The 22,054-nt window shown below is 42.9% G+C and overlaps 1 protein-coding gene across 1 annotated transcript; it reads left to right on the top strand.

Moving 5' to 3' along the window:
* Positions 1-8,686: 8,686 nt before the first annotated feature.
* LOC128312007 (Kruppel-like factor 18) lies at positions 8,687-15,359 on the top strand. The gene is made up of 4 exons (XM_053204258.1): positions 8,687-9,138; positions 12,767-13,003; positions 13,127-14,018; positions 14,903-15,359. Exons 1-4 carry the CDS (start codon positions 9,049-9,051, stop codon positions 15,076-15,078), a joined length of 1,395 nt encoding a protein of 464 aa, XP_053060233.1. The 5' UTR covers positions 8,687-9,048; the 3' UTR covers positions 15,079-15,359.
* The last annotated feature ends 6,695 nt before the right edge of the window (positions 15,360-22,054 follow it).

Raw genomic sequence — 22,054 nt, 5'->3', positions numbered from 1 at the left:
ATAGAATATATGCAAAAACAAATTAGAAAGAAATTAAAACCTACAAAAAATCAACTAAATACAAAAGAAGACAGTAATGCAGGAAATGAAGAGCAAAACAAAAATGTTGTAAGGCATTTTTTTATAAAAATAACAAAATGGTAGAATTAAATCCCTTCTTATCAGTAATTAGGTTAAATGTAAACAGATTAAACTCTACAAAGACAGAGATTAGTAGAATGGATTTAAAACACATGACATAACTACATGCTGTCTACAAGAAACTCACTTTAGATCCAAAGACACAAATAGGTTGAAAGTGAAAAAACAGAAAAAGATATTCCATGCAAATAGCAGACCAGAAGAAAGGGAAGTTGCTATACTAATACCAGACAAAACAGACTTTAAATCAAGAACAGTTACAATAGACAGGGAAGGATGTTATGTGTTAATAAAAGATTTGATACAGCAAAAAAATACAACAATTATAAACATTCATGTCTGCAATAACAAACCAAGATATATAAAACAAAAACTGGCAGAGTTGAAGGGAGAAATACTATAATAGTTGGAACTTTAATACTCTACTTTCGGGGCGCCTGGGTGGCACAGTCGATTGAGCGTCCGACTTCAGCCAGGTCACGATCTCGCGGTCCGTGAGTTCCAGCCCCGCGTCAGGCTCTGGGCTGATGGCTCAGAGCCTGGAGCCTGTTTCCGATTCTGTGTCTCCCTCTCTCTCTGCCCCTCCCCCGTTCATGCTCTATCTCTCTCTGTCCCAAAAAAAAATAAATAAACGTTGAAAAAAAAAATTAAAAAAAAATACTCTCAATAAAAAACAAGACAGAATAAGTTAGGAGACTTGAACACACAAAACCAGTTATAACTATTGAACATTCTACCCAACAACAGAATAAACTTCCTTTGCAAGTATCCATGGGGCATTCTCCAAAATAGACTCTATTAAGCCACAAATCAGTTCTCAATAATTTTTTTTTAAAATAGATATCTTACAGAGGCGCCTGGGTGGCTCAGTCAGTTAAGCATCCGATTTTGGCTCAGGTCATGATCTCACGTCTTGTGAGTTCAAGACCCGCATCAGGCTCTGTGCTGACAGCTCAGAGTCTGGAGCCTGCTTCAGATTCTGTGTCTCCCTCTCTCTCTGCCCCTCCCCCGCTCATGCCCGCACATGCTCTCTCTCTCTCTCTCTTTCTCTCTCTCTCGTAAATAAACATTAAAAAAATTAAAGATATAGATATCCTACAAAGCATTTTCTCTGACCTTGACAGGATGAAGTTAGAAAGCAAGAACAGAAGGAAAGTTGGAGAATTAATGAGTTTGTGGAAATTGAACAATTCTTTTTAAAAATTTTTACGTTCATTTATTTATTTTGAGAGAGAGAGAGTGTGTGTGTGTATGTGTGTGTACAAGGGAGAAGGGGCAGAGAAAGAGGGGGAGAGAGAGAATCCCAAGCAGGCTCCACACCACTAGTACAGAGCCCAATGCGGAGCTCAAACCCATGAGATCATGACCTGAGCCAAAGTCAGACACTTAACAGGCTGAGCCACCCCTAAACAATACATTCTTAAACAACCAATGGATCAAATAAGAAATCATAAGGAAAATTATAAAATATCTACAGACAAAAGAAAAGGAAAATACATAGTTTTCATTTGCACAGTAACGAAAATGCACAAAGAAAATGTCAAAATCTGTGGGAGGCAATGAGATCAGTGCTAAGGGACAAATTTAAAGCTGTAACTGCTTACTTTAAAAGAGAAGAGGGGCACCTGGGTGGCTCAGTCTGTTAAGCGTCCAACTTCAGCTTGGGTCATGATCTCAGAACTTGTGAGTTCAAGCCCAGCATTGGGCTCTGTGCTGTCAGCACAGAGCCCGGAGCCTGCTTCAGAGTCTCTGTCTCCCTCTCTCTCTCTGCCCCTCCTCTGCTCATGCTCATGCTCTGTCTCTCTCTCAAAAATAAATAAATATCAAAAAAATTTTAATAAATTACAAAATAAAAAAGAAGAAAAGGGTGCCTGGCTGGCTCAGTCAGTAGAGCATGCAATCTTGATCTCGGGTTGTGATGAGTCCCAAATTGGGTACAGATCACTTAAAAATAAAATCTGTGGGGTGCCTGGGTGGCTCAGTCAGTTAAACATCCTACTGGGTTTTGGTTCAGGTCATGATCTCATGGTTTTATGGGTTCAAGCCCTACAGAAGGCTCTGTGCTGGCAGCGTGGAGCCTGCTTGGGATTCCCTCTCTCTCTGCCCCTCCCCTGCTCACACTGTCTCTGTCTCTCTCAAATGAATAAATAAACTTAAAAAAAAATAAAATCTATAAATAAGTAAATAAATAGCTCTCAAGTCAACAGCCTGACTTTACACCTTAAGGAATTAGAAAAGAGAGTGCATTGAACCTGAAGCTAGCAGAAGGAAGGAAATAATAAAAATTAAAGCAGAGATACAATAGAGAATAGAAAAAGAATAGAGGAAAAATCAATGAAACCAAAAGCTGGTTCTTCTAAAAGATCCACCAAATAGACAAACCTTTAGCTAGATTGACCTAGGGAAGACTATATTTGAATTTCAGCAGTTTTTCTACTTTTTCTTTTTTTTTTTTATCCAGTTTTTCTCTTTTCTTTTTTTTTTCTTTTTTTTTTTTAATTTTTTTTTCAACGTTTATTTTTATTTTTGGGACAGAGAGAGACAGAGCCTGAGCAGGGGAGGGGCAGAGAGAGAGGGAGACACAGAATCGGAAACAGGCTCCAGGCTCCGAGCCATCAGCCCAGAGCCTGACGCGGGGCTGGAACTCACGGACCGCGAGATCATGACCTGGCTGAAGTCGGACGCTCAACCGACTGTGCCACCCAGGCGCCCCAGTTTTCCTTTTTTCAAATCCAGTCGAAGATACCACATTACTTTAATTTCCATGTTTCCTTAGTCTCCTCCAATCTATGATAGTTTCTCTGTGCTGCTGTTTTTTCATGATGTGGCCATCTTTAGAGAGTACTGGTCAGATATTTTGTGGAATGTTCCTCAGGTAAGGTTTTTCTGAAGGTTTCTCATGATTAGACTGAAGTTACATATTTTGGGGAAGAATATCACAGAGGTGAAGTGCCCTATTAGAGGTACATGATATGAAGATGATTGATCACTCTTCTGGGTAAAAATTACCTTGTGACAGTGCTGAAGTTTTTATCTTTTGTCTTGACAGTTTCTCCCACATTGTGGGAATGACAAACAAGGCAGTTTTTACTGCCTTGTTGAACAATTTTGGAAGAATTGGGAGCAGAACAATTTTTTTTCTAAAGGCAAATTTTTTTTCTACGATGCTTTTGAGGAGACATTGCCTTAGGATGCCCAAGCAACACCAGGAACAAACCTTTGGTGATATTCAGTGACAGGCAAAAATAATCTGAGAGCAAGAGCAACCTTGGCCATGGAGAAAGGCAGGATCAGGAAAAGTCGCCAGCAAAAAACCAGTCAGTTCAAAACTTCACAACTCAGAGCAAAGGTGACTGAGAATGAGAAATGGCTACACTCTTGCCTGTGTTATTCATAATGCCAATTTTTATTACGTCCCGACAGAAAGTAAAAGGATCATTAGACACTTCTACTCCTTCAAGTGTGAGAAGCCTTCTTGTTTCGAAAATGTCTCAAGTTGCAACTATCCAAAAATATAATACCAGCCAGTCCAGATGTTAACACTCTTGAGGCTAGGATATGTGCCTGGGTGAGGCCACCTAGGCGGAAGAGATAAAAGAAAAGAGCATGTTCCTACCTAGTTTTGAGCATTAATTATGTACCCAGAGCCAAATTCTTTTTCCTTTGAGCTACCAGTCTCTCTCTTTCATACATTTCTTGTATTTGCTAACTGCATTATATGTTGACAGTGACATAGCACATTTGCGTCACACAGTACGTTTAAACGATGATATTATTCAAACATTAAACTTTTTAAAACAAAATTAATCTATTATGTCTTATTTTGGGACAGAGTTACACAAAATAGTCTACTGATCCACAGAAGCAGCTTCATGGCAGAGCGTGTTAGGTTCAGATTGTCCGGGCCTACTCCAAACCTACCAAATCAAGATCTCCAAAAGTGGGGCCCAGAAATCTGTATTTTGATAAGCTCACCAGGGGATTCTTATAGACATTTAAGCTAATGAAAAGATGCAGCATTTTAGCCAATGATTTTAAGACATGGATTGACGTTACATCTTAATTTGAGCATTATGAAGAACAAACATAGAGTCAAGAATACATTGGTTAAAAATTCATTTGAGGATGGCGGGGTGCTTGGCTCTTTGAGCCGGTAGAATGTGTGTCTCTTGATCTTGGGGTTGTGAGCTCCAGCCCCACGTTGGATGTAGAGATTACTTAAAAAGAAAATCTTTACAGGCGCCTGGATGGCTCAGTCAGTTAAGTGTCTGACTCTTGGTTTTGGCTCAGGTCATGATCTCATGGTTCATGAGTTCAAGCCCTGTGTGGGGCTCTGGGCTGAGAGTGTGGAACCTGCTTGGGATTCTCTCTCTCCCTCTCTCTCTGCCCTTCCCTTGCTCACGCTCTCTCTCTCTCAAAATAAATAAACAAACAAACTTAAAAAAAAAAACGTTTTCTAAAAATTCATTTGAAGACTGAATGACAATTAAAAATTTTATTACCTCCCCTCTCTGAATTTTAATTTCTCTGGAGGCTTCCAGGTAAACAATGACTACTAATTTTCTCAATATTGTACTCATCCAAGATCCTGAAGTCAGCAAGCAATTTTAGATAACATAATTAAATCAGCATTAAAGAATGATGCAATCACTGTTAATGATAAGAATCTGACAGAGAACATGAGCTCTTAAAACTTTATCCTGTTAGTACAATTAGCATTATTCCATAGGCTTGCATAATTTTTATTTTTGTCTCAGATTTACGAGGATAAAATTTATAAAGATACTAGTGGTTTTTTTTTTAATTTTTAACATTTATTTATTGTTGAGAGACAGAAAGAGACAAAGCATGAGCAGAGGAGGGACAGAGGCAGAGGGAGACACAGAATCCGAAGCAGGCCCCAGGCTCTGAGCTGTCAGCACAGAGTCCAGCACGGGGCTCAAACCCATGAACCACGAGATCATGACCTGAGCCAAAGCTGGATACTTAACTGACTGAGCCACCCAGGTGCCCCATACTAGTGTTGTTGTTGTTTTTTTTTTTTTAATTGAAGTATAATTGACACACAATGTTACATCAGCGTCAGGAATACAATATAGTGATTCTACGAGTCTATCCATTATGCTACTATGCTTCCCACAAGTGTAGCTATAATCTGTCCCATACAATGCTATTACAGTATCATTGACTATATTCCCTACTCTGTACCTTCCATCGCTGTGACTCATTCAATCCATAACTGGAAGCCTGTACACCCCCCTCCCCTGCACTCATTTTGCTCCACCCCCACTCCCCTCCCCTCTGGCAACGACCAGTTTGTTCTCTGTATTTAGGGGTCCCATTCTGCTTTTTTATTCGTTCATTTGTTTTGTCTTTTAGATTCCGTGTGTAAGTGCAATCATATGGTATTTGTCTTTCTCTTTCTGACTTATTTCACTTAGCATAATACTTTCTAGATCCACCCAGGTTGTCGCAATTGTAAAGATCTCCAGTTCTTTTTAACGGCTGAGTAATATTCCATTGTGTGTATCTGCCACATCTTCTTTAGCCATTCATCTATTGACGAACACTTAGATTGCTTCCATATAAAGATACTAGTTATTTAAAATATAATTCAACTGAATTGTACACCCATATTTAATTTGAAATTCTTAAATACTAGTGTAACTAATAATAAACTATATGCTTCATAAGGCAATTTAAAGGAATTTAGGTGATTCTTTTAATTTAGGCTTTTTATTGAAATCAAATCCAGAGTCTTACATAAATTAAACCATTTGCCTGCTTATTTCTCAGAGGTAAAATCTAGAAGTCATCATTTAAATGCCAGACTCCTCAAACAATTTAATTTATCAAAGGGTTTACCTTGATTAAATGCATTAAATTAATATTGATGAGCTTTAAATTTCCTTGATTTTGTTTACTTTCTGAATCTCAGCTAAAAGTCTTAGTACAGGGGTGCTTGGCTGGCTCAGTGGGGAGAGCACACGACTCTTGATCTCAGGATTGAATTCAAGCCCCATGTTGGAGGCTGAGCCTCCTTAAAAGCAAAACAAAACAAAACAAAAATTTAGTACAAAAGAGTTTCTTAAAACCTTTTTTTATGACTAGTAATGGCTGACTTGATAGCAACTTGAAAGTCTTCATTTTATATCTCCAACTTGGTCAAATGCAGCTTTTCTTTTTTCTTTTTTTTTCTTTTCTTTTCTTTTCTTTTCTTTCCTTTCCTTTCCTTTCCTTTTCCTTCTCCTTTTTCCCTTTTCCTTTCTTTTCTTTTCCTTTCCTTTCCTTTCCTTTCCTTTTCTTACCCAACTCTTCAGGCAAAGGAATTATATTAGATGAATACTATTTAAAATGTTTCTAATAACTTAGTTGTTTACATGATTATTTACATGAAGTTCTAAATTTTTATTAGAGTATTATGTTTACCTTTTAACCAAAGTTTTAGAACTCATTCTAGTCCTTGGGGTGCCTGTGTGGCTCAATTGGTTAAGCCTCCAACTTTGGCTCAGGTCATAATCTCACTGTTTGTGAGTTTGAGCCCCGTGTCACAGTGCAGAGCCTGCCTGGGATTTTCTCATTCTCACCCTCTTTCTCTGCCTCTCTCTCTCTCTGAAAATAAATAAACCTAAAAAAAACCCCTCATTCTAGTCCAATTTACTTTTTTCATTTGCCCGGCACTTTTCCCCCCAGTAGAAAATCACCTTAAGATTGTGTGCCTGGGTGGCCCAGCCGGTTAAGTGTCAGACTTCAGCTCAGGTCATGATCTCATGGTTGGTGAGTTCAAGCCCTGCCTCATGCTCTGTGCTCTCAGATCGCTTCGGATCCTTGAGTCTCCCTTTCTCTCTCTCTCTGCCCCTCCCTCATTTGTGTGCGCTCTCTCTCTAAAATAAATAAACATTTAAAAGATACTTAAAAAAATTAAATTGCCTTAAGATTCAGAGTACTAAAGACTAATTTCTTCAGGAATGGCACCTGGGTGACTCAGTTGGTTAAGTGTCCAACTTTGGCTCAGGTCATGATCTCACAGTTGGTGGGTTCCAGCCCCATGCCAGGCTCTGTGTTAACAGCTCAGATCCTGGAGCCTGCTTCAGTTTCTGTGTCACCCTCTCTCTCTGCCCCCACTTGCACTCTGTCTCTCTGTCTCTCTTTCTTTCTCTCTCCCCCCCACCTCAAATATAACCATTTTAAAAAAAGACTAACTTCTTCACTCTATTTAATATACTTCTTTATTTTTTTTTAATTTTTTTAATGTTTTTATTTATTTTTGAGGCAGAGAGAGACAGAGCATGAGCAGGGGAGGGGAAGAAAGAGAGGGAGACACAGAATCCGAAGCAGGCTCCAGGCTCTGAGCTGTCAGCACAGAGCCCGACGTGGGGCTCGAACTCACAGACCGTAAGATCATGACATGAGCCGAAGTCGGATGCTCAACCAACTGAGCCACCCAGGCGCCCCTAATATACTTCTTTAATAGAGCAAGACAAATTCAGCCAGCGACACTGAATTTGAGGGGCTTATGTCCTTTACTTTCCAAACATCTAAGAAAGTGGACTGGCCTCCCTTATTCAGAGGCAATTTCCCAACTTCTTCAAAGGTAATCTCCAGAGGAACTGACCTTCTTTGCCCTGGTCGTGTGCTCACACCAATGCTTCCCTACTCGCCTTGCTTCAGAATCAGAAAAGCCAGTCCCTCCTGGGGACCCTGAGACCCCTTGGAAGCCCCTCCTCATTTCTCTATTCACACAAAGGAGAAAAGCAGCAATTAAAAGGCTAATTCCCTATCCACATGAATAGATGTCAAGACATAACGTCCATTGAAAAAAGGCAAATTTCAGAGTAAGTGGTGAATAATGACACTTATATGAATTTAAAAGCACATAAAAACATTAGTATAGTGAGAGAAAGCAGATTAGTGTTGCCTGGGGATGGAGCCATGGGAGAAACCAGTGTGGATTATAAATTTATCCCATGATGGCAGCTCCTTAGTGAGGGAGAAGGAGGCAACTGGATATGCCAGTAGGACAGGCCTTCCAGCAGCCGATACCCCCAGCCAGGGTCTGGGAGTCCCTGTGGCCCCTCTCGCCTCACCTCTCAACCCATCTCAGGGCCCCAGGCAAAGGGGCGTGGGCGGCTTGGGTTAAAAATTTTAGAGACCTGAGGCTGGAAGGGTGGCCCTGGGGCAGGACTTTGTGGGAATCGCTAACGCCCCAAGGCTAGTTGGTGATAGTTGGGTCATCGGTCTTGGGGACCAAATGGAGACCTAGAGCGGAGTCCGAAGGGGGTCAGAAGTCACTCATGCAACCCCAGACGTGTGTCACTTTGCTGGGGTGAAACCGTCTCCGGGACTTGAGGGGTGGGGGAAGGGAGATAGGCATCAAAAATGCCGTTACCATTTCTAGGTGACCTGATCGAATCTAGAACTTTACCCTGGAAGTAATTTGGTTAAACTTACAGCAAAGAGATGGACTCCGCAGGACTGAACGGCTGATTGGATTTAGGGTTGAACCGTCCTATGCTTAAGCACAGCCTACAAGCGCAAAACCGTTGAGTTCAAATCTAGTTCAGATCTCTGCGATTGACTTTCTTTGTAACCTCCAGCGAATGACTTAATGGTCTCTGAGCTCCAGTTTCCGCATAGTATAATGACGATTCTAACATCCACCTCACAGGACTGTTGTGAGGGTAAATGGGCTAACGCATACAAATTGCTTCCCGGCACGGGGGCGGGGGGAGGAGGGGGCACTTGGGAAACCGTAGTAACATCCGGAGGGGCCTCATAGGTAACGCGATCAGTAGCTGTCCTGAGACTGCACAGGTGGCGGGATGGGTGCCCTGGGCCCCGCCCCGAAGGGCGTGGCCAACCAAAGGCGCGAATCTGCGGGCCCCCGCGCATCCGGCCTGGCGGTATATGAAGCCAGGCGGTGCGCCCAGAGGCTCAGTGCTGGTTCTCCTTAGACACGACAGCACGCTTCCCGGTCACGCGCTGGAGCCACTTATGGTGAGTTTGCACCTTCAAACGGAGGGGCTAAGGCCGGGTCCTGGAGCGGGGAAGGTCCGAAACTCTCGGGTGGACAGTCGGGAATGCTGGTCCCTCGTGGGGAGGAGGGGCGGAAACAAGCGAAATGGTTCATTTCTTCGGGGGGCGTGTTTCCCGAGCATCCCGCGACCCCGCGTGCCTGCCCTGCCCAAGGGGTGCCTTCCTGCAGACTGACGCGGCCTGCAGAGGAAACAACGTTAGTGCTGGGCCTTCTGGTTGCTGTCCCCGAAGTCTCCTCGAGGGCATGGCCGCTGTCCGCCTGGTCCCCCAGAGTCCCCAGACCGCACCGCCTGGTCCTGGGCGACTTCGAATGTCGTGGAAGGGGTGGAAGGATGGGCAGAACGCGAGGCTGAGGAGGCAGAGGGGCCTGGATGGGTCGATTAAAAATTAACTAGCATCTGGAGAGGGAAAAATAGCGCGGATGGGAATGATTCCTTCCTTCTCTCCCTCTCTTCCCACCTTCCTTCTTTCTTTTCCTTTTTTCCTGTTCGGAACACCTTTTTTTTTTTTTTTTTTTTTTTTAATTTTCCCCAGCTTTACTGGAGTATAATTGACAAACTCGAGTATATTTGAAGTGTGCAACATGATGATTTGATGTGTGTATATGTTGTGAAATGACCACTGCAATCAAGATAATTAACACATCTATCACCTCACGTGGTCAGCTTTTTGTTTAGGTGAGAATACTTAAGATCTGCTATCTGCAGCAAATTTCGAGGATACAATACAGCATTATTAAGTGTAGTCACCGTGCTGTACATTAGATCTTCAGAACTTAATCACCTTAAGACTGCAAGTTTGTACCCTTTGACCACCCTCTCCCCCGTTTCCCACCCCCCCGCCCCCGCACGCCCCCAGCCCCCAGCAATCACCATTCTTACTCCTTGATTCTGAGTTCAAACTTTTTTACATGCCACATCTAAATGCTGCAGTATTTGTCTTTCTCTGACTTATTTCACATAGCATGATGCCCTTCAGGTTCACCCATGTTGTAATAAATGAATTTCCATCTTCTTTGTGGCCGAATAATATTCCACTGTGGGTGTGTATATATGTATATATACATATATATATACATATATACACACACACCAAATTTTCATTATTTATCCATTCACCCTGACAACAGACACTTTGGTTGTTTCCATATCTTGACTACTGTGAATAATGCTTCCATGAACATGAATGTGCAGATATCTCTTTGAGATCCTGATTATATTTCCTTCAGATAAATACACAGAAGTGGAATGACTGGATAATAGTCTACTGTTTTGTGGTTTTTTTTTGAGAAACTTCCATGCCATTTTCCGTAATGACTGTACCAATTTACAAATTCCAACAACAGTGCACAAGGGTTCCCTTTTCTCCCCATCCTCCCCAGGATGTGTTATCTCTTGTCTGTTTTCTTTTCTCCTTTTCTTTCCTTTCTTTTCTCTTTCTTTCTTTCTTTCTTTCTTTTTTTTCTTTTTTTTTTTTTGAGAGAGAGAGAGAGAGAGCACACAAGAGCAGACAAACAGTGGGGGTGGGGCAGAGAGAGGTAGAGAGAGAGAATCCCAACCAAGCAGGCTCCACGTTCAGTGCAAAGCCCAACGCAGAGCTTGAGCTTGATCTTACGACCCTGAGATCATGACCTGAGCCAAAATCAAGACGCCTAACTGAGACCCCCAGGCACCCCTATCTCTTGTCTTTTTGATAATAGCTCTTCTAACAGTTAATGAGGTGCTATCTCATTGTGGTTTATATTTGCATTTCCCTGATGATTAGTGATGATCAACACTTTTTCCTGTACCTGCTGCCCATCTGTATACCTTCTCTGGAAAAACGTCTATGCAGGTCTTTTGTCCATTTTTCAATTGAATTGTTTAGTTTTTTGCTATTGAGTTGTGTAAGTTTCTTATGTATTTAGATATTAACCCCTTATCAAAGAGATAGCTTGCAAATATTTTCTCCCATTCCACAAGTTGCTTTTTACTTTGTTGTTTCCTTTGCTGCACCGAAGCTTTTCGGTTTGATGCAGTTCCACTTGTTTATTTTTGCTTTTGTTGCTTGGGTTTTTGGTATCACATCCCAAAAGTTGTTGCCGACCTTTGTTTTCTTCTAAGGAGTTTTATGGTTTCAAGTTTACATTTAAGTCTTCAATCCATTTCAAGTAAATTTTTGGGAGTGGTGTAAGAAAGGAGTCTAGTATCATTCTTTTGCACAGGCATATCCAGTTTTCCCACCCCTATGGGAGAAACTATCCTTTCCCCATTGTGTGTTCTTGGCATCCTTGTCAAAGATTAGTTGACCTGTATGTGTGGGTTTATCTCTGTGCTCAATTCTGTTTCCTTGGTCTGTGTCTCTTTTTAGGGCAGTACCATACTGTTTTGACTACTAAAACTTTGTAACATAATACAAAATCAGGAACGGTGATGCCTCCAGCTTTGTTCTTTCTCAAGATTGCTTTTGTTATTTTGAATCTTTTGTGGTTTGATTAGAATTTTAGAATTGTTTTTCTAAATAATTCTAAACAATTCGCCCCAATTCTGGGGTGCCTAGGTGGCTTAGTGGGTTAAGCTTCTGCCTCTTGATTTCAGCTCAGGTCATGATCTCGTGGTTTGTGAGTTCAAGCCCTGAGTCAGGCTCTGTGCTGACAGTGCAGAGCCTACTTGGGATTCTCTCTCTCTCTCCCTCTCTCTATGCCCCTCCTCTGCTCATGCTGCGCACGCTCATGTATGCGTGCGCTCTCTCTCTCTCAAAATAAACTCTTCTTAAAAGTTTAAAAAAACTTTCCTATTTTTGTGAAAAATGACATTGGAACTTTGTTAGGAATTACTTTGAATCTGTAGGTCATTTTTGATGGTGTGGACATTATAACAATAATCCTCTTGATCCAAGAACAGGGGATATCTTTTTGTTTGTGTTTCTTCAGTTTCTTTCTTCAGTGTCTTACAGTTTTCAGTGTACAAGTTTTTCACCCTTGGTTAAATTTATTCCCAAGAATTTTATTGGTTTTGGTGCTTTTGTAAATGGGATTATTTTTTAAATTTCTCTTTCAATAGTCTGTTGCTAGTGTATAGAAACACAACTGATTTTTGCGTACTAATTTTGTCTCCTGCAACTTTACTGAATTCATTTATTAGTTCTAACAGGGTTTTTTAAAGAGTCTTTAGGGTTTTGTATATATAAGGTCATATTATCTGCAAAAAAGACAATTTTACTTCTTCCTTTCTGATTTGGGTGCCATTTGTTTATTTTTCTTATGTGATTTCTCTGGCTAAGACTTCTGGTACCTTGATGAATAGGAGTGGTGAGAATGAGCATGCTCATCTTGTTCTCGATCCTTAGAGGAAAGCTTTCAACTTTTCACCATTCAGAAGATGTTAGTTGTGGGCTTGTTATATATGGCATTTATTATGTTGAGGTATGTTCCTTCTTATTTCAGACTCAGAGAAATTAGGAGGCCATCACAGGCTTTTAGGCAGGAGATGATGGTGGTGTAGATTAGGAAAGGATTGGCAGAGATGGAGAGGAAGGGTATATGGAATTGGGATTTGAGCTGGGTAAGACCCCTGAACTTCTATTTTTTTTTTTTTTTTTTTTTTGGCAGGATCCCACAGCTGAAGATCCAGTTCAGTTACCCAGCAATAGCAAAGAGACTTCCGTGGACTCTTTCCTTCAAACAGTTGAGGAAATCGAGGAGTTCCTCAAGGACGTCTCTGAGACATATAAGGCAAAAATGTCAGCTGCACCAGAACCACAGCTCCATATACCTCTGGCTGACCATGGTGAAGACAGCCAACATGAGTCAACCCAGAGGATGATGACTCCTCTGAAGTCTACAATGGTGAGTTCTACCTGTCCTAACATCCCTGGGACAGTCATTGTTCAGAACTCAACAATACCCACTGTTACAGCCCTTGATATGTCCCCTGGAGACCTAACTGAATCTTTTTCTGTGATCCAAAAGGTGACCTTCTTTGATGAGAGAAGACCCACAACCTCCCAGATTACAGATGTTATTGACAACCCAAAGACAACATTCACTGCTTGCCAAAAGATAACTGCAAATAAGATAGCGATCCCCAATGAAGGTAGTCAGATGAAGACCCTCAGTGATGACCAGATCCTCTATGGAGGCCAGGTGACAGTTCCTAAAGAGAACCACATGATGACCTTCAGTGCTAAGCAGACCTTCACTGAGGGCCATACAATGACTTCCAGTGGTAATCAGACCCTGAATTGGAACCAGATGACAACACTGTGTGAAGAACAACAGATGAAGACCCTCAGTGATGACCAGACCCTCTATGGAGACCATATGACCTTCACTGGGGGCCAGACCCTCTATGGGGGCCAGATGGAGTCCTACAGTGGTGACCAGATGCTCTATGGAGGCCACATGACCCTCAGCGGGTACCAGACCCTCTATGGGGGCCAGATGAAGTCACTTAGTGATGACCAGACCCTTTATGGAGGACAGATGACCTACAATGGGGACCAGATCCTCTATGACAGCCAGGTGAACACCTTTGGTGATGACCAGACCCTCTATGGAGGTCAGATGATGACCCTTAAGGGGCATCATATGACAACTTCCACTGATGACCACACTGTCTATGGAGACCATATGATGCCACATCAATCATCATCATTGCCATACCCAGGATTCCTATACTTTTCCAGTTCCCATTTGATCTATGGACAAACCCTAGAAAAGCAGAAGTGCAACGTCAAGACCCAGAGATGTCAAGTCCAGAAGAATCCTAACGTTTTGAAGACCTACACTTGCACATACCAGGACTGTGGTAAATCATATACTAAGCCTTCCCACCTCCGGATCCATGAGCGCAAACATACTGGTAAGTGAGGGGTAGGACTGAGGGATAGGGGTGACAAGCAAGTGATTAAAGATTTGTGCCCTTATGAAACTTTGGGATCATTTGAGATTGTTGACACCTCTTTCTAAGCCTGGGACCTCAGAAGACTGGAAAAGGTTGGCCTGTTTGAAAGGGTGGACAAAGCAGTCCCAGGGACAGACTATAGTTCTGGGCCTGAGCCAACCTGGCTGCAACCTTTTGTGTTGTTAATGATGGGAATAAGTGGAAGAATTTGTTTGACCTCTTATGGATGGTTTTGGCCTCACCTCTACTGGGACTGACACTTCATGGTCCTCTCTTTAAGCCCAACAGATACCCACCCCCAACCTCCTTATTCCCCTGTTGACTTTCCTGCTGACCCTTGCTTTTCCTATTTCTCATTTTCTTTTTTTTTTTTTCATATGTATTTATTTGGGGAGAGTGCAAATGGGGGAGGGGCAGAAAGACGGGAACAGAGGATCCAAAGTGGGCTCTGTGCTGGCAGTAGCAAGCCACATGGGAGGGCTTGAACCCACAAACACTGAGATCATGATCTGAGCTGAAGTCATGACCTGAAGTTCAACCCTCTGAGTCACCCAGGGTCCCCTAATGTTTGTTTATTTTTGAGAGAGAAAGAGCGCGAGCTGGGGAAGTGCAGATTTCTCATTTTCTCTTCTTTTCCTTCCTTCACAGTTTTCCTCTTGTCCTTCTAGCTCATGATGCATTTCTTCTCTTCTTCTTTCACTCACCACCTCCGGTCTCCTCTCCTCTGGCTCTCCCTCTCCCACTCCAACATGCTCAAAACCTTTATCTTCTCTATTCACTTTCATTTTCCCTGTCCCCTGCTACCCAGAAGCATGACAAAATTCTTTCTTTCTCTGGTCCAGGGGAGAAGCCCTACGAATGCAATGTGAAGGGATGCACATGGAAATTCCCCCGTTCAGATGAGCTCAGCAGACACAAGAGAAAACATAGTGGGGAGCGGCCCTACCTATGTACTAAATGCAACAGGAATTTTGCACGATCTGATCACTTAAAGCAGCATCAAAGAATCCACAGATAATACTCGCCCATGACTGAACTCATCAAGCCATAAGAAAATGAGTACAGCTGAAAGACTCCGTCTACTAAGCCTTTGTTTGCTCTGTACCTAGCACTGTGCCAGTATATAGTTAAGTGCTTAATATTATTTGCAAGCTTTTAAGGTGTTTTTTTCCCCCTAAAACATACAAGGAATAGATGTATGCATTTCAATAAAAGCAGAAGCACTTTTCATTCACTCCCTGCTCCAAGGGTAACTTTTTACTGTGTGCTATCAGTCCTTCTAGATCTTGTGCTGTGCATTTGCCTCTATGTACACATGTAAAAATGTATATATGTAGGCGACTAAAATTTATACATAGTTCAGATCTGTAAAGAATGTAGCATTCTATATCCGAGCTCATGTTTCTCTGGTCTCCATTTCTATGGGGTTAAGAGGAGGGGGGCACTTGGTCCCTTTGAATGTAAAATGGTCTAAATTAAATGAGATTTATTTGGATGAGTACTTAATTTATTCAAAAGTTGAACCTCCTTTCATGGCTGTTTTTTCTCTCAAAGTGTCTCTTTCCCCCCCTACTTTCTCCATATGCCATCAGGACACAGGGAGTGATAGCAGTGGAACAGGGCAGTCATGTGCTGGCTGCCAGGGGAAGGGTCTGTCCTTGCCACTGAGCCTTGGGTCCTTTTGTGCATCGCTTCTGCAGGTGGGGTAACCCACCGTCTGTTTTTCTTTCCATGGCTTGACTTAAGTGCTTCAGAGAAGCTCCACCATCTTCCCCTGCTGACTCCGTCCTTCTCCAGCTCTTGGGGGCTCTGCCCATTTAGGGCTTGGCTCCTGCCCAAGCCCCAGCTTGTGTGATATCCCCCTGGCAAAAAGGTCTGGGTAAAGTCAAGGATGTGATCTATCCCAAGCCTCATTTTCAAAAGGAGCACTTTCTACCCAGAGCCCTAAAAGGGAAGTGGACTACAAATCCCCAGGGCTTCATTGGTCCTGCAGCATTTGAGATGCTTTTTGACCCACCCACTCACCTCACAGAGCCCCCAGACACTAGATCTCTGAGTCTTTAAGGGGCTCAGGCAGCATTTTAAAAGTTATATCTTAATGCTGTATTTGGTGTGCTATGAAATAATATATTTAAGTTATAGGCATAAACAAACATCTGTGAGAGCCCATCCCCCAATGGTATGCAATCAGGTGTCAAGATGGCCAATTAGGACAATGAGCCAAACTGAAAGTAACAATCAAGACTGTATTTACTTCCTTCTACAGAGCAAGCAAGATGCAAAAAGAAGACGCACCAGCTCCCCAGTGTTCCATCCTTCCCCATGAAACAGCACCAGGCAAGGGTTAAGGGACATGCAGTGCAGATGGGGGGAATTCTCTCACTGCCTTAAACAAAAGGATTCTCCTATCTTTTTAGGGAAGGAGGAAGGAATAGAAGGAGGAAGACGGGAAAGTGCTAGCATTAGAAAAGTACTGAGGTAGATAGGAAAAAAAAAAATGCCTCAGCAGGGCCCCCAGGAAAGAGGCCTCTGAATGGAGGTGCCCAGGCTGGGAATGCAGATATGCATAAGAGCAGGGCTGGCTTGTGCAGTGACTCCTTGATAGCAACTCCCTTCAGAAAATTGTAGTGCACCTGTCCGGCACCAAGTCAGCTGTAGGGGAGGGGTCAGCTTTTTCCCATGAGGACTGGCAGGCAAGGTCTTATAACTAGCTATGGTTGGGCCTAAAAGATCACAAACAGGAATTTGGCCCGGAACTGGACTCCTCAGCTCCACCCCTTGATCTTTCAGGGCCTGAGCAAGAGACATAGGCAACCCCATCATTAACTAAAATGAGCCAGACATTGCGATAAGTCTGCTTAACCATTCTGAGGAACATGATCAAAGTCACTCTAAGTAGAATATCAGGCCTGCCCAGGGAATGAATATAGCCATGAGCCCCAACAACTGCCAAGCCAGAAAAAGATCCATAGCTCATTAGGGTCTACCCTAGAAAGCCAGGAGGCCTTCTGTCTAAGCCCCCTAATGGACTGTTCTATTTTGCCAGGTTCATTGATCCAAGTGTTGGCAATTGCACAGATTCTCCTTCTTGATTGGCCAACAGGAAGAAAAGGACTCTACAGTTAGCCAACACTACTTGGGCCAAGGAGTTGAGGCTGAGATTGTATTATTGATAGTCTCAGTGAGGATCAAGGACATTATGTACAACCTTTTCTAATTGGATAACAGTGAGAATAACCACACAGCCTATATAGGGCAAGCATGAGTGGAGGGAAGGCCACCACCACTGTAGCCAAAATAGTTCTGATGGCAGATCCCACACTTTTCTCTCAGATGTTCTGGTTGCCTTCTTCTCTGACAGGAGTGAGTTTACATTTAGGGAGGTATTTTGCTCTTGTAGAATCCAGTTGTGGCAATGTATAATGTCCACATTAATAAGGTTAGTGCACTTGAGGCACCAGCAAAGCCCTAACAGACGAATAAAGAGTGGTTTGTTTCGGCCAACTTGAGGAGTTATGGATCCAAAAACCAAGTGGTGCAACCAGCCCATGGCACTGTTCTGCCATAGGCTATAATCCATGAACTCAGAGTTTGCTGAGACCTGTAACTCAAAGGCAAATGTGGATCTATAGGCCCCAGGGGAAGGTCAACCAGGGTGGCCCATTGGAGGGCCTCCAGGCATTTTGTTAAAGGTCCCACTCTAAGGTAGCAGCCTTTCTGGTAACCCAGGGGATGGATGCCACCAAGACCCCTACACTGGTTATGTGAGAGCACCATTAGCCAAAGAGGCCCACCAATCACTAGGCGTCCTTTGTTTGTCAAGGTAGTCATCTCTGGAATGAGACCTCACATCCCTTCTCAGATAATGCCCAAGAGTTTCACTGGGTGCTGGGTCATTGTGCCTCACCTATGTTAATGACCTATGTGTGTGGCTGCATGTTGGTCAATAAGGCATCCAGTTTTTATTGGGTGGTGCTTTTGTGTGGGCCCACCAGGAGGATGTCATCAATTTAACAAAGTGCTCTAGTGTTCCCTCCAGGAACAGGACTTTTTCCAGGTCACATTCATGGCAGATAGCTGGAGAATTTAGGTAGCCTTTTAGTAGCACATCAAAGGTGTATTGCAATGCATTGCACATAAAGGTGAATTTGATCCCAATCATCCGGGTAGAGAGGGAATGCTAGAAAAGGCATTTTCTTTTTCTCTTTTCTTTCTTTCTTTTTTTTTTTTTTTTTTTTTTTTTTTGGCATTTTCAATAGCAGCTGCTGTATACCAAGCGTCTTCAGCTTGGGCAGTAGCCTCTGACAATTATAATACCAGGTACTGCCAAGACTATGGCATTGAACTTCTATAATCAATGGTGAGTCTCCAGATACCCAAGGCCTTTTGCACAGACCAAACTAGTCTATTGAATGAAGAAATCATCTCATAGAACTCTGGCTTTCTTGAGACTGGCAATGTGAGTGGTTATTTCTTTTTCTTCCTCAAGCAGCAAATATTGTTTTGGATAGACAATGGTACTAGGCGCTGGTAAGTAATTGGGTAGGTTCATCCATATGCCCCACTAAAATGCAGCCATACTTATCAGGGATTTGGTAAAGGGGTAAAGGGGTAAAGGCAAATCATCTATAGATGTAAACAATATTCCTATACCAATAATACATTCACTAGTGGGAGCCATAGCAAAAGAAGTTTGTAGGGACCCAAAGGACCCACTTAAAACTTGGCTTGGGCAAAGGTCCCAGAGGTAGAGCTTTGTTTCCCCCTCATCCTGGAGCTAGGGTTTCAGGGATCATGGTCACTTATGCACCAGCAGCCAAAGACCCAAGAAGTGCAATTCTCTCCTACATCCCTGTTGAACCTTGACCTTGGTATAAGGCTTCTGGTCCCCCTTGGGAAAAGAGGGTCCTGGGCCTGTCCCCTAGTCTTGTTTATTTTTGAATGCCAACAGGTCCAGGTAATATTAGTGGTACTCTCCCATTCATCTCCAGGCTTACTAGAAGGGAGCTGCTCATCAGGTGCCCCACAGGCCCTAAGTTCCTTGCCCTACCAATTGCCTCCTTTGACACTGTCACCAAGGAACTAATTCAGAGATCTTTCTGGAAAGTCCTTGCCCAGGAGAGGGCACTGGGTCATTACTCTTACACTGCTCTTTCTCCTGGTCAATCTTTGCTTTCTTGCCAGTGGCTGCTTTTTCCACATGTGGGAATTTGTCAGTTAAGTCTTGGACTGTCAGTTAAGCATCCGTCTCTTGATTTCAGCTCAGGTCATGATCTCCAGTTCATGAGATTGAGCCCTGAATCAGGCTCTGTGCTGACAGCATGGAGCCTGCTTGGGATTCTCTCTGCCCCTCTCCCATTTAGGCACGCACAGGTGTGCTCTCACTCTCTCTCTCTTTCTCAAAATAAATAAACTTAAAAAAAAAAAAAAAAACTTCGATAGTATCATGGGTGAATTGACCCAATCTCATGAAGAGGTTTAACTGGGCCTAGTGACCAGTGCCAGCAGGGGTAGCTGGGACAAACTTGGAAATTTGAGTCTGGCTAACAGTTTTACCGTCTACATTGCAGGATGTCCCTTAGCATCAGGGACTACTTAGAGCCAATAATTATTGGGTGCAGTTCAGCATGTGGATTCTCTGACAGTTTTGGTCCCATTTCTGGAGCACCATGAGAAGTAGCTAGGGAACTGATTTCCTAGCTTTCTTAGAGTTCCCTTTGTTGAATTTCTAATGTGACCCACTGGGCAAGCCCGGCCAGGGAGTCGAGGGCTAAAGGGAACCAATGGTTCCCTTCAGAACTGAAAAGTTTCTGTAAATAATCCACCAGCACTCACCAAGTCCTACTGGCATGGCTGTGGAAGTACTTCATGGGACCCCGGGGCATTTTATTCTTCCAGAACAGCTTTGTGCTCAGTTGGCCACTGGCTTGCTGCATCAATTTGTTGAGATGCCAGGTGCCAAGATGATTAATTAGGACAATGAACCAAACTGAAGGTAAAAAATCAAGGCTTTATTCAGTATCGTGACAGTGCAGGCAAGAGGTGAAAAGGGCATGTGTGGCCTGTTACCAACACACAGGGGTGGGAAAGGAGGAGACCAAAGGGCTATGACAGTGTACTTGGATCTTCTGTTAAGTGCATTTACTGGAAATAATACTTTACCTCCGTGGTCTTCCTCCTAAAAACACATTATTTACCTCTAGCTGAAGTCATGCGAAAAAACAAATCCCAACTGAGAGGCATTCTACCATTAGAATTCTACCATTCTACCAATATCTGACCAGTGCTCCTCAAAACTGTCAAGGTCACCAAAAAAAAAAAAAAGGAAAGTGTAAGAAACTGTCACAGCCAAGAGGAGCCAGAAGAGACATGATAACTAAATGTAATGTACTATCCTAGATGGAATCCTGCAACAGAAAAAGGACATTAGGGAAAAACTAAGGAAATCTAAATAAAGTACAGACTTTAGTTAGTGAACATGTATTAGTATTGGTTTATTAGTTATAACAAATACGCCACACTGAGGTAAGATGTTAACAACAAGGGAAACCGGGTCTGGAGTATAGGAGAACTCTAGATACAATCATCCCAATTTTTCTAAAAGTGCTCTAAAATAAAGTTCATTTAACTGCTCCCCCAAAGGCAATAAAATAAATCAGTAAGACTTTATAATTGCAATGGAAACACATTCATCCATTAGAAGGAAAACAACTTTCTCAAGATTATAGCAATGTTTCATGACAAGCGGGCTGAACATCCTACAATAGAAGACAGATAAAATAAATATGGCACATCCACACGACAGAATTATGTGCATCAATTTAAAAGATTCTAGTCGTTCTGTATTTGCTTACACAAAAGTCTCCAAGATGTACTGATAAGCGAAGGTAGCAAGAGACTCGACAGTGTGTATAATCTGCTGTTTATGTATTACAGATGGGTCTGGAAGGCACATTAAAAAAATAGCATCACTTTCAAGGAGAGAGGTTCAAGAGCATTAGGACCTTTTGCCAAATAACATGTCCTGGCTTTTGAATTTTGCGCTACATGCATATATTATCTACTTAAAATGTTTTCAACGGACCAGGCAAAGGAAAAGGAGGAAAGAAAGGAAAGAGAAAACAAAGTTAGAGGCCTTGTTTTATCTTTTATCTCAACACACAACACAAGTAAAAGTATGATTCGTTGCCTGAGGTGTGAGTCAGTGAGAATTGAGTGAACGAATGAATGCAGAGAAAGATTTCTTGGAAAAGGCATTCTTGCTACATTACATGTAGGAGTGGAATCGACGTGCCAGTGTTTTCTAAGACCCTATTTACATGTCATCCCTCCTATCCCTCCCCCACTCAACCCCTCACACCATTTCCGTACCTGTTCAGGGCTTCATTCTATAGGTGCCTTCCATCCCCTATTCCCCAGAACCTAGGATTCTCTTTAAAAATGGTCTCTCCAGTCTGTGAAGGATGGCTGAATTCTACACCAGCCCAGATAGAGGAGGGGTTGTTCTCTTCTGGACCCAGGCCTGGCCCAGGGAAGTTGCCTTTGGGAGGGTATTAGCTGCAGCTCCGGAGCCTCAAGCCAGGCAGCCCCCAGCACCTTCTTGGCAAAAGGAGGATCATCATCAAATGCACCCAGCACAGGGTAAGCTGTCAACAGAGCCGGACACCAGGGGTTGCAGCTGGGGGTTAGAATGTGACCTATGGAATTAAGTCAGAAGTTCTTTTCAGCTCACATTTCTTATCCCAACCATTCCTCAACAGTCTGCTTGACTGTGCGGACCGCTATCTGCCTTGCCCAAATGCAGTTGCATACTCTTCAGCCCAGAATAATCCATCCATTCTCCACCCAAGGCAACCAAGATGGGCTTTCCAAATGCAATTGTGATCATCTGTTTCTGAGTCAGCCTCTCCTGCATTTAGCTTAAGAGTTCCAGGAGGAGCTGAGGTCTAGTTGACCACTTGGCCACTATGTTCCCATCACTGAGCCCCTGGACA

Source organism: Acinonyx jubatus, chromosome C1, assembly GCF_027475565.1.
Source record: "Acinonyx jubatus isolate Ajub_Pintada_27869175 chromosome C1, VMU_Ajub_asm_v1.0, whole genome shotgun sequence".
Classification (NCBI taxonomy): domain Eukaryota; kingdom Metazoa; phylum Chordata; class Mammalia; order Carnivora; family Felidae; genus Acinonyx; species Acinonyx jubatus.
This window is presented reverse-complemented; position numbering and strand designations above follow the sequence as displayed.

Excerpts from the sequence above, each read along its gene's own strand:
- LOC128312007 (XM_053204258.1), top strand. The coding sequence starts at position 9,049 with ATGAAGCCAGGCGGTGCGCCCAGAGGCTCAGTGCTGGTTCTCCTTAGA. Across the intron at positions 9,139-12,766 it reads ACGCGCTGGAGCCACTTATG|GATCCCACAGCTGAAGATCC; the intron begins GTGAGTTTGCAC and ends TTTTTTTGGCAG. Across the intron at positions 13,004-13,126 it reads CTCCTCTGAAGTCTACAATG|GTGACCTTCTTTGATGAGAG; the intron begins GTGAGTTCTACC and ends GTGATCCAAAAG.